The 13,882-nt window shown below is 40.9% G+C and overlaps 1 protein-coding gene across 1 annotated transcript in view; it reads left to right on the top strand.

Annotated features, from left to right (window-relative positions):
- The window catches only part of wwc1 (WW and C2 domain containing 1), a 40,936-nt gene that overhangs the window by 14,407 nt on the left and 12,647 nt on the right, over positions 1 to 13,882 (top strand). Inside the window, exons 6-15 of the mRNA XM_066645551.1 lie at positions 362 to 491; positions 1,839 to 1,985; positions 3,215 to 3,285; positions 3,383 to 3,625; positions 7,718 to 7,807; positions 9,056 to 9,618; positions 11,286 to 11,403; positions 11,735 to 11,902; positions 13,042 to 13,234; positions 13,401 to 13,541. Coding sequence (XP_066501648.1) covers positions 362 to 491; positions 1,839 to 1,985; positions 3,215 to 3,285; positions 3,383 to 3,625; positions 7,718 to 7,807; positions 9,056 to 9,618; positions 11,286 to 11,403; positions 11,735 to 11,902; positions 13,042 to 13,234; positions 13,401 to 13,541 — 1,864 coding nt within the window. The remainder of the gene's footprint in view (positions 1 to 361; positions 492 to 1,838; positions 1,986 to 3,214; positions 3,286 to 3,382; positions 3,626 to 7,717; positions 7,808 to 9,055; positions 9,619 to 11,285; positions 11,404 to 11,734; positions 11,903 to 13,041; positions 13,235 to 13,400; positions 13,542 to 13,882) is intronic.

Below are 13,882 nucleotides of genomic sequence, written 5' to 3'. Positions count from 1 at the left end.
GGATATGAAGCTTATATCTGATATACATGGTTTTATTTTAGAAACAGCAACTGTTATTTTATGACCTACACTGTGCACTACGCAGTGTGGAGGGAAATTTGAGTTTCACCCTTTGCTGAAACTGTACTACACATACAGTGTAGTAAGTTAATGTTGAGTCTACTAACCTGAGAAACTCCTACTTTTAAGGTTACTGTATAGTATTAGCGTGTAGTACACAACTGGAACGCAGCCCTTTCTCCACAGGCGAACATGACCATTTTCCTGGTACCAAATGTTGCAATACTGCAAATATTTCTTGCTCCACCGTCACCTCACTGGCACTTATATTTCTGTCTTCATTCTCTCTCTCACTTCTCAGAATTGACCACAAAGTGTTCAACACGTCGTATGGCTACAAGAAGCATGAAGCCCAGGCCATCCTCAAGGAGGTCAGGACCATTAAAGATGCCATCAGCTCTGGAGAGAAGGAGAAACAGGAGCTTATGCAGGTATCCAGTGTCACTCTCTGCCCTTACCAACAGACTGAGACTAAATCAGATATAAACGTTAAACCAGGGTTAACCAGCGTGAGCCCAGATCAGTTCATAATACGTTTTTCATTGAATCGTCATGAAGAGTGGCACACAGAAGTCTCTATTCAAATGTTGATGCTTTGTTGCGTTTTTACTTTCACAGAGAACACACCTCTACATATTTTAACAAACAGTTACTGGGCATATAACTGTGGTTTTATGGGGTTTTTTTCAGCTTTTGTGAGTGCGTACCTGAGATGTGTAGCATGTTTAAGTAGTTTATGAATGTGAGGGTGAGGTAATTTGTTGACTGTGAGAAGATGTGAAGATGCCTGCCTTAACAGGGTGAGGCCTAATAGTAAAGGAAACACTCACTCACATACCTCTAGCTCTACTATGGGACTAATAATGCAACAGAAAGTACATGTCAGTGTGAAGTCATTGTAGGCCTTTGATAGAATAACAGAGTGTTGGTGTCATACTTTGTTTTGTTATTATAATGAAAGTATGTCCTTAAAACCACAGGACAGGTTACAAGACTCTTGAAGAGGTAATAGCAGTGTAGGTACAGATTAAATGTAGTTTTTTATTTTTGATATACTTTAAGCTTTATGGTATTTTCTACTTCTCTTGTATTTCATGTTTATTCTACACTTTCCCTACTCTTGATAAGAGCATATGGAAGAATGGGCTATGCTTAAAAAATACATATAATGCCCAAGTTTTTTTCCTGCAGCTGGTGGATACGTAAATATAGTGCTTGATTTTGCAGTTTCCCTGCCACTCCAATACAATCTCTGTTCACCATTTAATGTGATTGTTACTTCTCAATTCCTGTCCTATAAAAGGGAATAATGAGGTAGATTGTATTCAATTTAGAGCCTTCACATTTCTACCCGAGTGATGAATTACATGGGATTTTCAACCAGTTGCCAGGAATACGCCCAAGCATTGTCATCAGTGCTAATGACTATGATGTATCCTACTTAGCTGCAGTAAGCGTGTCTCTTTGTAATGCCTTTGTAGTGGCGGAGGTGAACTTAAAGGAGGTGAGCCTGTGTCTCCTTGTGCAATTGGTGTAAAATGCAGAATATTTTGTTCATGATTGTAACAGTGCAGGGCATCACATTGTGATGTCTGGGTGGGAACCAGATGCAGTTTTTATCCCTTTTTAAATATCCACATCATTATATCTTCTATTTATTATAACGTCTTTGTTGTTAAAATAGACATAGTGGTTTTAAGGAGCACAAAGTCTATCTATATATAGTTAGAATTCACCAGTGATTCTTGGCTGATTGTATATTCACTTTTCATCATCAGAAACTTGCCATACTGAAGGACGGCTTCCAGTTGGAATATGGCTCTCAGTCTGAGCTCTGGGCCAGTAACCCCTCCCTGGCCAATTCGAACCTGTCCCTTCCTCGCCTCTACTCGGACGCTGAGTCTCAGACTGATATTCCTGCCGAAGTAAGAGAGTTAAAATTTAACTTGTAGTAATTTGACTGATCTGTGTGTCATTCATTAGATTACATAAGCATTCCGAGTAAACCTCTTCTTTCAAGTTTTGCTTAAGCTTTTATGATTTCTTGCTGTTTTAAAACCTTTTTAAAAAAATATTCTAGTCCCGGAGCAGCCTTGATAAGGGGCACTTGAGTGTTATCTTTGCTCTGACACACTCACTTAAACTTGGAAAGGCAGGTTTAATCATAAGTACTCCAGGACCAGATTGGTAACCACCTGACTTATGGTGCATTTCCACTGAATGAGTTCGGCTCGGCTCGCTTTAAGCTTGTCACTTTTTCAGCCGGTGACATCACAAAACCTTGTCTCTAACAGGAATCGCAGGCTTTGAAAACCACAACAACGACGGCGGTTAATTTAGGCGCTGTTTACTCATTGTGTATTAGCGTGTTGTTTTTGGCATTTTTGATTGAACCCGGCTCCGCGACCCAATTCCCACAGATCAGTTTTCCTTGTTGCATGTTTGGCTTTCGCTGGAGATTTCCGTCAGTCATTGGCCCAAGGAGCGTTTAAATCTCTTCAAAACATTTTGAGGTAAAGTTACGAGCTGCCGCTGTGAGTCCGATTAAAAAAAATAAATGTGAAAGTGAAGTATGCTACGGAAATTTAAGAGACAAGTGGAGAGTTTGTGCTGGATTTGAATGAGCTCTGTATTTCTTGATGATAGACATGCCTTTTTGGCCAATCAGTGCTCTGCAGGGTTTACACATTATATTTAGTACCTACTCTGTATGGTTGGAACCCAGTGTGAGCAGGGACTGAAAAAGTATCTGGTTCCAGGAACCAGGTACCAGATTTCGCCAGTGGAAAAGGTAAAGAGCTGAGCCAAGTCGAGTTGTGTTGTGCAGATAGGCCAGTTGAGTTTTATTTTTGATGTTAAAGTTAAGTTCAAATTTAAGGCTTAACCCATGCCTGGGAAACTGGACCGGTATTTTCCACAGGCTAATAAAGCACTTGCTTAGATTATAAGGAACGTTTATTGTCAGACACCACTGGCATTAGGGCAACTGGACTTAATACACTGTGTTCAATAAAGCTGGGTATCACAATGATGCTGTAAAATCAATAAATGATTTGAAATAGTATTTTGAAAATGATAAAGACAAAATAAGCTATTGTGTAAGGATACTGTAAAACAAAAAAAAAATCTCTTCTCTCTCCTCCCAATGCTCCAGTTTGTTTCAAGCTCTAATAAGCTGGCTGAGAAGGTACGACTGAGCTTGAAATATGAAGAGGCGAAAAGGAGGTACTGTCTCTTTAACGACTATTGCTCTTCTCATTGAAACTGTTGGTAATTATCTTTTCTCTATGATCTTTAATCGTCACGTACATTACTTTTTCAGGATTGCTAACATTAAAGTCCAGATAGCCAAACTGGACAGTGAGGCATGGCCGGGCTTATTGGACCCTGAGCGGGACAGGCTGATTCTCATCAATGAAAAAGAGGAGTTGTTAAAAGAGCTGCAGTACGTCAAGCCCTACAAGCGTGCGCCCAGCGATGCTGAGAAAATTGAGACGGAGAAGAAGCGGCTGGAGCAGGACCTGCAGGCTGCACGCGACAACCAGAGCAAAGCGCTAACAGAGAGGTGAGGAGACTGATCACAGCAAGCCACGGACACACAAGAATCAGGAAACTATAGAGGAGAGTGCCTAAAGATGGCTAGGAGAAAAGCATGAATCAGATAAATCTGTATTTATTTGTTCACGTATGAGTCTTATACCAAAGTTAGGTCAGTTGCTTTGAAACCAGCGTATATGTTCTCAGTCCTCAAGGGTAGTAAAATGGAGCAGCTGTTTGTGGAAAGCTGAACTCAGCTGGGAGGCTTAAGATGTAAAACAGTGAACCAGAGCATAAAATATCCAAGCATTGTGGCTTGAAGGCTATCGCAGTAAAACATCACAGCTGTCACTAATGAATGAAAGAAAACCCCCTAAACCCAAAACTTTAGGACAAGATTTGAGGAGCAAACAAATGCAGATGAAATAATACACTTTTCAGGTATTAAACAGCTGATTTTATCATGCCTCAGTGTGAAAAGGAGGATGTAGGAAAGCCTAGTTGTGCTTCAGCTTTTAGGGAATCAGTTTGTTTCCTGAATTCAACGAATGGTGTTTGGCGTTTTCAGACCCCAAGTAATTATTAAATGCTTTTAAAAGAAAAGATGTAATCGTAAACCCGTTAATGTCCCAACTTATTCGTAATGTGTTTCAGGCATCACATTTTGAATGAGGGTGTTCTTACAAATAAAACAGAAAGTATTGTGAATATACACTAATCATTGCATTGTGTTATGAGCGTTTAGATACTTCTTTGGAACTGAGGTCTGTATATAATACATAGACTTTTTTTACTTACAATATTCAAACTTCAATTCCAATGAATTATCTAAATTTACATAAAATAATGCAATGATTAGTGTCTACTTGGAGTGCCATCTTCGGTCAGAATGGATTGGACCAGTGTTTCCTGTAGTATTGTCAGGTAGCGCTGAGCATTTAGGATCTGGTTGAGCCTGTATTAAAAAATAAATGTTTTGATTTTTTTTTTTGAAAACCTTTGAGTTTTCAAGGAAGATTGCAAATCTGAATGCGGCATTCCATTTCTGGGACAATTCTTGTCTCCTTTGATATGCTACATGACCACCTTTTCTTTGGACAAACTTGCCTTTGATCCAATATGGCGGCTTTCAAGATGGCGGTCATGTTCCAGACACATCCTAAAAGATAAGCCCCTCACCCATTTCTTGCTAGGGTATTCAGAGGGTGTCCTGCGAGTTTTGACGCACACTCTATGTTGATTAGCTAACACAATTGCAATAGTATTATGAGTGTAATAGTACTACAGTAATCCCTCGCTACTTCGCGGGTTATTTCAAGGCGGCTTATGGCCGCTATGTCGTGGATATTGAGGGAAAATCTAGGAAAACCATGAATGAATAGCCAAGGTTTTTTTTTTTTATTATTTACATGTATTAGACTAGGCCTGTAGGTGACAAAATATATCATTTACAAGTATTTCTTACGTACAGTACGTGTAGTGTTCATGTCCACATCCGAGTGAAATGTACTTACGCTAAATCACAGCTTAGGAATGACTCTATTAAAGAAACTGGTAGGATATCACATGTAGTTCCAGCTGAAAAACATTATAGAATGACTGTTTAATGCAAAGGGTGGGTTGTTAACAGCACAGGGAGGGGTTTAAACGTCCAAATACTCGTTAAATACATAAAAAAATATCTTTCCTCTCCCTCACGGAAATACGTTTTTCGCGGGTGGTCTTGGAACACATCCCCTGCGAAAAACGAGGGATCACTGTACTCTATACATATTGTGTAGCCCCGCTACATAGTAGCACTTAGCACTGCAGGATGAATAGTGTCACAACTGGGCAGTCATTCTTAATAAGGGGAATAAAATCTTAGACGTTTGCCAGACGCCAGTACTCAGTCTTTACTCCCCAAGGCTCCCTTACAGTAAGGACACCTGCATCTTCAGCTCGCGTTCCCTAGGTGAGAACGCCAATTAGACATCTTTGTTGTTTCCTTTTATTGCTTTGTCCTTGGTTTTTTTTCTGTCTCTATCTCTCACACTTTCTAGTCCTTTTCTACTCTTTCTCTTTTTCCTTTTCTTAATGCCCTCACTCCCCCCCCCTCCCCCCTAGCCTTCGTTATTTGAACAGGGCTCTTGTTCTGCACAGTAGATACTGTATCCTCACTGAGCTTGGCATCTGCAGTCTTCCTGTAACCTGAGCTGCAGAAGCAGGGGGACGTAGGTTGAGCACAATGGGCGCCTTCTCTGGCCCTTGTGTTCCTCGACATGCCGCCGTAACTTCACTCAGACATGAAGGGAAGGGGACGTCAGTGGAGCGTTTTAAGTGTAATAGAAATTGGTGAGATGAATATCTTCTGACATGCGCTGATGAAGAATAAGGATGTTATTGTGATCTTTCACAGTGCAGTATGTCCTATGATATAGAATAACCTGGGCATTGTCAGTACATCAAAAGCAGCCAGTGTGCAGTCATGACATACACTGTAGTAGCAAGTAGCTGATTGGCTGTCAGCAGAGGAGTGGACTTGAGTTGCATGATGACTGATTCATGACTCCACCCAGATGTGGCTCGCAATATAAGACTCTTGAACTTTCAGCTTGAGAATTATGCACAGGAAAATCTGTTAAATGATTAAATTAGAGGTGCCGTCTTGAAATGTCATGCGCTTTGTACTGAACTTTAAGTTTGTAACCTTTGCCTGTCAGCTTTGCTGCAGCGGTACACCGTCGTAACAGCAGGACCAATCTCAAGGAAATTACAGCAGCGTCAAATACAGTTCAGCTTTAAATAACATTACTGTCATTGAACAAAATCCTGCAGGTTGATGAACACAATGAATTGTAAGTGTCTGGAAAGGTTGGATTTTGTGTCACTTGGGTAGCACCTGTTCTAGCTAGTGCACGTTTTGTCAGCTCATCCAGATCATATTTTATTACATCACAGATCACATACCTAAAGTAGTAGCTGGATTAACTCTTGATTGTAGCTGCCTGGTGTCAGCAAAGTGTTTCAAACAGCTTTACCTTTTTTTTGTGAACATTACATTTACTGCAGCGCTTTCTTGCCCATTAAACTGAGGTTTTTTTTTCTGTGATTGTTTACGGGTTTATTTTGTATAAGGCAGTGCCTGCAGCTAAAAAAAACTTGATTAAACTAAAACTGTCTAATGTTAATATAGAGTTGAGACTCAGCTTTGACGTGAAACAAGACTTGCCTCTCTTGTGGTACACAAAATTCAGGAACATTAAATGAATTTTTTTAATAATGGGTATTATGAAAATGTATTCGAGCCCTGCACCCTTATTTGTATGTAATATATATATAATATATATATATATATATATATTCACACAGGGGTTGGACAATGAAAGTGAAACACCACAATTAGACACAATTAAAACACGGTTTTAGACCACAATAATTTATCAGTATGGTGTAGGGCCTCCTTTTGCGGCCAATACAGCGTCAGTTCGTCTTGGGAATGACATACACAAGTCCTGCACAGTGGTCAGAGGGATTTGAAGCCATTCTTCTTGCAGGATAGTGGCCAGGTCTCTACGTGATGCTGGTGGAGGAAAACGTTTCCTGACTCGCTCCTCCAAAACACCCCAAAGTGGTTCAATAATATTTAGATCTGGTGACTGTGCAGGCCATGGGAGATGTTCAACTTCACTTTCATGTTCATCAAACCAATCTTTCACCAGTCTTGCTGTGTGTGTTGGTGCATTGTTGTCCAGATACACGGCACCGCCTTCACATGGTCTTACTGGTGCAATGTGCAGTTAATGAAGATTGGCCACCAGGCTGCTCCAATTTAGTCATGAAACCTCCCACACTACAATGACAGGTGTTTCAGTTTTATTGTCTAACCCGTGTGTGTGTGTGTGTGTGTGTGTGTGTGTGTGTGTGTGTGTGTGTGTGTGTGTGTGTGTGTGTGTGTGTGTATATATATGTATATATATATATATATATATATATATATATATATATATATATATATATATATATATATATATATATATATACATATATATATATATATAAACACAACATAATACTTATATTTTGACAATAATTGTGAGTTAAACACACTTCTCATTTTCTCACATTTTTCCCTCTGCAGGTTGAAGTTGCATTGCAAGAGGAACAAACTGGTAAAGGAGCTGGAGGAGGTAGTGAGGCAGGCTTCCTCACTGCATACCCAACTGAAGAGGTAACACAATGCACTATTCAGTCTTATAAACTATATATATTTTCTGGGTGCAAATGATGAATACATTTTTTGAATGCTGTAATTTTAATTGCAAATTTTTCATCATCCAGTTGATTGTTCAGATTAGGGCTGGGAAATTAATTGAAAATAAATAGAAATCGACATTCAGAATTTACAATCAACATAGTAACAGTCTTGTCTATATCGATTATATCAATCTACTGTTATTGTACTGTCACTTTAAGACCACACTACCTTCTTTAGTCATGTGATTCTGCCCCTATCTGCCTTATGGAGGAGAACCTAAACACAGAGGTCGACCGAGCAACTCGAGCAGCTCGTGCTAAAGAATAACACAGCGTCTGTGGTTTGGACGTGCTGTGTTTTGACTTTAATTAAGGTGAAACTGAACAAAAAGAAATTGAATGTAAACACTGATGACCAAAGCACATTTACACACCAAATGTAAACAGTATAAACAACAGAGGAACGAGCTCCCAGCAACATTAGAGAAAATATCCCAGCTTTAACACTGGAGCATATTTACAGCACAAGCCTCGTCACTGAACTACGAGGGTCAAAAACACAAAAACAACATAATCAGTCATTATTCGTAATTGTGATAAAATGTACAATTAATCGTGATATTGATTTGTGCTCATATCGCCCAGCACTAGGTCAGATGTTTCTAAATTGTTTGCTGTGATCTTCATTAATTTTGAATTCTACATGTCATGAGAAATAAGCGTTACATGAGGTGATGTAAGTGGTGTGTAATCGGAACAGACTTGTCCTGAGGAACACTTAAAGGCATTTTGCAGGACTCGCCGGAGACTCCTTTTGAAGATGTAAAGCGATGCAGCAGACATTGCTGACTAACTTTAACAATGGCTTTGTTGCCACTTTTTGTTTTAGAATCATGTCTAATTCATTCTCTAGTTCTGGCTGATGCACATCAAAGGCGAGGAAGCGTGGAGTGCGAGTCCCTGGCGCATCCCGCTAATAAGCCAGCCATGCTTTAATTAGCATGTTTGCTTTAGAGCAGAATACACTGGAAAACAGGAAGCTTAGAGGAACTAGGGTAGCTGTAGGGAGAGACGGCGAAAGGGATCAGACTTCCAGACCGAAATATGAATGCAAGTGAGAGTCAGAGACTGCTCATCTTAATACTGTCTTTACTTTGGTCTGTTTTGGTTTCCTCTTTGCCCACCATCTATCTCTATCTCTCTCTCTGTCCCCCACCCATAGCCTGTCAGCCAGCAACCTGTCGTGTTCCTCAGGCAGCAGCCGTGGTTCTCTCACCTCCAGCCGAGGCTCCCTGGCCAACTCAAGTCTAGGTTCGACCTCCTCGCTCAGCTTCACAGACTTTTACTTGGAACAGCCTGAGCTCAACGACCCTGATTTCCAGGTGAAGCTGGACTCACTGCTGCAGGAGGGCTCCTCGTCCAGCTATAGACCCTCCAGCTCAATCACTACCATCCATGAGAATGAGGTGTCCTCGGGGCCTGCGTGTGGCAGCTTGAGTCAAGGGCAGCGAGGTCACATCCCCCGCCTCTCTGAAACACCCCGCTCCATGAACTCATTGTCACCTCGTTCCTCTCTCTCCTCACTCTCTCCACCCTGCTCGCCCCTCGTTCCCGAAGCCTCCTTTCTAGCCGGAGAGGCCTTCGCAGCCTCAGCCTCGCATCTCGACCTAGAGCTTCCAGCCCGCCTTGCAGAGCTGCGTCTAGAGGGGGAGCATCAGCTGGCACAGCTGGCATACCGTGATGCTAAGCAGGACACCAGCACAGCTTCTGGGGAGCCTACTAAAGGTATGGAACCTCTAACTGTTGTGACCAGGATTGCGATATTCAGACTTGTTTATGTAATGACGTCGTAATACGGCCTGCATCCTTTACATGAGTCATTTAGACACAGGGAAGTATGGTGCAAAGTGGCGGAATTTGTTCCAAAGAAGTGGAGTGGCTCGGTTATAAAAAATCAGATCTACAATAAAGCATGGTCTTATGTTAGAAATGAAAGAAGCCTTTAAAATCACTAATATATATATTAGATATATTTAATTTAATATATTCATATTAATATAACATTGATTTTGTTGTAATAGTTTGTTTTTTAAATTAATAATTAATTTTTTAAAGGGTTTTGAATATCGTTATCATCTAAATACCCTGAAATATCGTGATATTATTTTAGGGCCATATCGCCCACCCTTATGCTGTATAGACACAGTGAGGTAACATTAAATAAAACGAACACAAGACAATAGTCTATAGACTTTTTCCATCAAATGTAAATGTATTTGAAAATCAAAGAAATGCAAGTGAAGAGGATGAAATATATAGTTGATTAAAAAGCTTTGTGTTTTTGCTCCATCTGATAATAACAAGCGAAGCGACAGATGAACATCAGCACTACGTCCAGATGGGGTTTGAGTAGGTACCGGGAAAGTGGAACAGCAACTTCAGCCCTCGTTAAATGGGCCACTATTCGTCTGGCGTCTGCCTAAAACTTGAGCTACAGCCGTATAAAGGTTACAGATGGCTAAGAAAACCGCTTTCAGTATGCCACTCCATAAAGTGAACCTTAATATGAAGTCAGCAAGAATTAAAGGAGTTTCACTTATTTTCCAGTCATTTTACAAGCGTGTTTTAAATGTGCAAACCTTGTATGGAAACTGCTGTCGACTATTCCTGAATTACACAGTAAAACACAGCTTGACAAAGTGCAATACAATAAAAGTAGGTTGTGTGTAGGGTGAAAGATACTCTTGAGTATGTTTTTTTTAGTGAGGTGTAGTGCTGGGCGATATGAGCTCAAATCAACATCACGATTAATTGTGCATTTTACCACGATTATGATTAATGACTGATTACGTTGTGTTTGTATTTGTGACCCTCGTAGTTCAGTGGCGAGGCTTGTGCTGTAAATATGCTCCAGTGTTAAAGCTGGGTTATTTTTTCTAATGTCGCTGGGAGCTTTTTCCTCTGTTGTTTTCTGAGCATTGTTTATATTTGGTGTCTGATTGTGCTTTGATTGTTTTTTTTTCTCAGCGTTTACATTTGACTTCTTTTTGTTCAGTGTTGTCTTACTCCATACACGAGCACACAGTGGGGACATAACACAATAAAAATAATCGATATAGACGAGATTATGTCGATTAGAAGTTCTGAATGTTGATTCTGATTAATTTTCTATTAATTTCCCAGCCCTAAGTGAGAGATGATCATTTATGTGACATTCAAAATCAAGATCATACATTTTTTAGCGTATTTATAAAGTTGGACCTTCCACTTGTTTCTTCCAGCCTGTGTGGGCAGAGGAACGTTTTAGGATCTCACCTGACAATTCGGAAAAGCGTTCTGGGTTGGCTACAGGAGACAGATTGAGTTTCAGACCGCTAATACTTTGTCCACTGTCTGAACTCTGACGAAGACGAAGGCTGACACAGTGTCGTGTTTCTACGTTGTGTTTTTAGATGTTATTTCACAAGCGAAGGTTTTGGGGCCTGGCTCAAAGAAGGTGGGCGTGACGTCGGCCGTTTCAGATGAATCCGTGGCAGGTGACAGTGGAGTGTACGAGGCCTCTGAGAAAAGGTAGGTGACCAGGTCAAGTTGCTTACAGCTCAGGTGTCTGTACTTAGATGATAGGTTTAGAACTCCAGCTACTACAGGATGCCTCATCAGGCTGGTGTTACTCAAGTAACAAACCTCAAGCTTTAGAAAGTAAAATTATGCACTGATTTTTAATTCTCATATCAATAACTTTTAAGCACTCTGTAAAATTACATTCCCTTTACCTACGCACTGACACGTTAGCTCTCATTGTGATCACTTTTAAATGGCTTAAGAGTGCACTCCACTTAAATGTACTGAGACAATAACAGTAATACCAAATGTGAGACTGAGGTGAGGAATGTGTCCACAGGCCTGGAGTCCCTACAGAGCAGCTGCTGGGCTACGATGAGGGTGGATCCATCAGCTGCGCTCAGATCAGACTGGGTTTGAAGTATGAAGTGAGAGAGAAGCGATTTGCTGTGTTCATCATGCAGCTGACAAACTGCAGCACACTCTCTCTGCCTGCCAGCCAGAACATGTACGTCCCTCCGGTCTTCCCCAGCCAGCTCAATTTAGCTTGAAATGAGCACAACTTCGGGCAGCAATAAGATTTTATATTGTCTGAGCGCTGACGTTAATTAGAGAGGAGTGTCATGGAAAACGTATGATATGAAGTGAAAATGGCCCCTTAAGTAGAGCACTAGAGCGTTAAATTTGTATTCAATTAAATCTGCCTTTCTAAAAGGCAAAAGGCTTCCTTCTTAAGGGAGAAAAGTGGAGCTTACTCCTCACATACAGTCTAATGGAATATTTCAGCCGCACAAAGGGAAAGGGCATTGATTTGCAGTCCTTGTCTCGCGAACAGAGGTCTTGTTAGAAAGAGCTATTTGTGTAGTTTTAGTTCCCTAAATGCAAACCATAAACGTCAAACCTCTCGCAATTTATCAGCCTTGGGGTTTTACTGAGGTCTAATTTGCCTCTTTTCCACTGTAAGGCCAAACAGCTCTGATCTCTTAGAGTAACTGATTCATTGGTGTTGTGTTTATTAACCACGGTCTGGATGGTTAGATGTCTGTGTTCAGGGCCACAACTGTTTGGAGGGATGACTTTATTATGTAGCCTTTCACTAATTGATCCTGTGTTTACAGCAGTTTGGTCCCAACTTGCTTTGCGTTATTCCAAAACTAAAGCAAGTGCAGACCCAAAGATTATTAACTTATACAATGTCCAAGATTTTTAATCCCTCATTAAATAAATGCCCACCATTGTAACAGTGGCTAGCCTCAATGTTAAACTAATTAAAGCTAATTAAAGTCACACTGTCTTAGGTTTCGTAACTGTTCTGTTGTTTGCGTAAAGAGCTGCTGAATCACTGCTCTTTAATTTCCACTGGTCCTTAATTTCGCACCACAGCAAAATGGATAAGCAGCAGAATCTCATGATTGTCACCTCATATTGAAGCAAGCATAGCCTTTGGCTGTGCAGTGGAAAAGATGCAATTGTTTGAGTGGAACCATCATATTTCCTGTTCATTTTGTAATGAATGCTATTATAGATAACAGGGCCTTACCTAGCGTGAGCATTTTTATTCAAATTTGTGGTGATATTCCTCTTGGAAATGATTTCTGTGGGTCGCTGTGATGTGCTGTGGCTCAGATCCGTTCTCTCGCTCCACAGGTATATACGAGTGGTGGTGCTGCCCTGCCCCGAAGCCACGCGATGTCTGTTTCGCACTTGTGGCTTTCCCCCCCACGACACGGTGGATCTGAACGAAGTTTTTGGTGTCCAACTGTCCCCCACTGCTCTCAGACAGAAGACCCTTCGCCTTGATGTCTGCTGCACCAGCAAGTCTGGGCGAGAGGAGTGTCTGGTATGTACGGATAAGATTGAGTTCGTATCTAGCTCATAGATGTGTGATTAGACAGAGTAAAGGTTATTTGGTCTTATGTTAAACAGACTTGGATCATGGATGAAGTCCCTCTGAGAATCTTGTTCCATGTCGTCTTAAAGTGTTTTTACTTTTTCGTCTGTTCAAGGCTGGAGCTCAGATAAGTTTGGCCGATGCGGACTGCTCAGAAGAGTGGTGCACCAAGTGGTACAACCTTCTCAGCTACATGTACATTGCAGACATGGATGGCAAGCACAAGAATCCAGGGTCCTCCACACAGCCAGAGGAGGTGATAAACACAGACACTTCATACACAGACATGGTTTAATGACCAATGAAATGCTAATCAAAACTGTTTCTTCAAAGCATGGTTTGAATTTGTAAAATAATTCAATGTTTAGCTGTTTGTTATACCATAAATTCCATGTGTTGTTCTGCATATGTTGTTAGCTTCCTTTCACCCTGTTTTTCAATGGCTCAGTGACACTGACGTGGTGGTGGTGTGTTAGTGCGTGTTGTGCTGGTGTAGAGTGGATCAGACACAGCAGTTTTCCTGGAGTTTTTAAACCCCTCAGAGTCTGGACTGAGAACAGTCCACCGACCAAAAACATCCAGCCGACAGCGTCCTTT

This window comes from Hoplias malabaricus, chromosome 15 (assembly GCF_029633855.1).
Source record: "Hoplias malabaricus isolate fHopMal1 chromosome 15, fHopMal1.hap1, whole genome shotgun sequence".
Lineage (NCBI taxonomy): Eukaryota > Metazoa > Chordata > Actinopteri > Characiformes > Erythrinidae > Hoplias > Hoplias malabaricus.
This window is presented reverse-complemented; position numbering and strand designations above follow the sequence as displayed.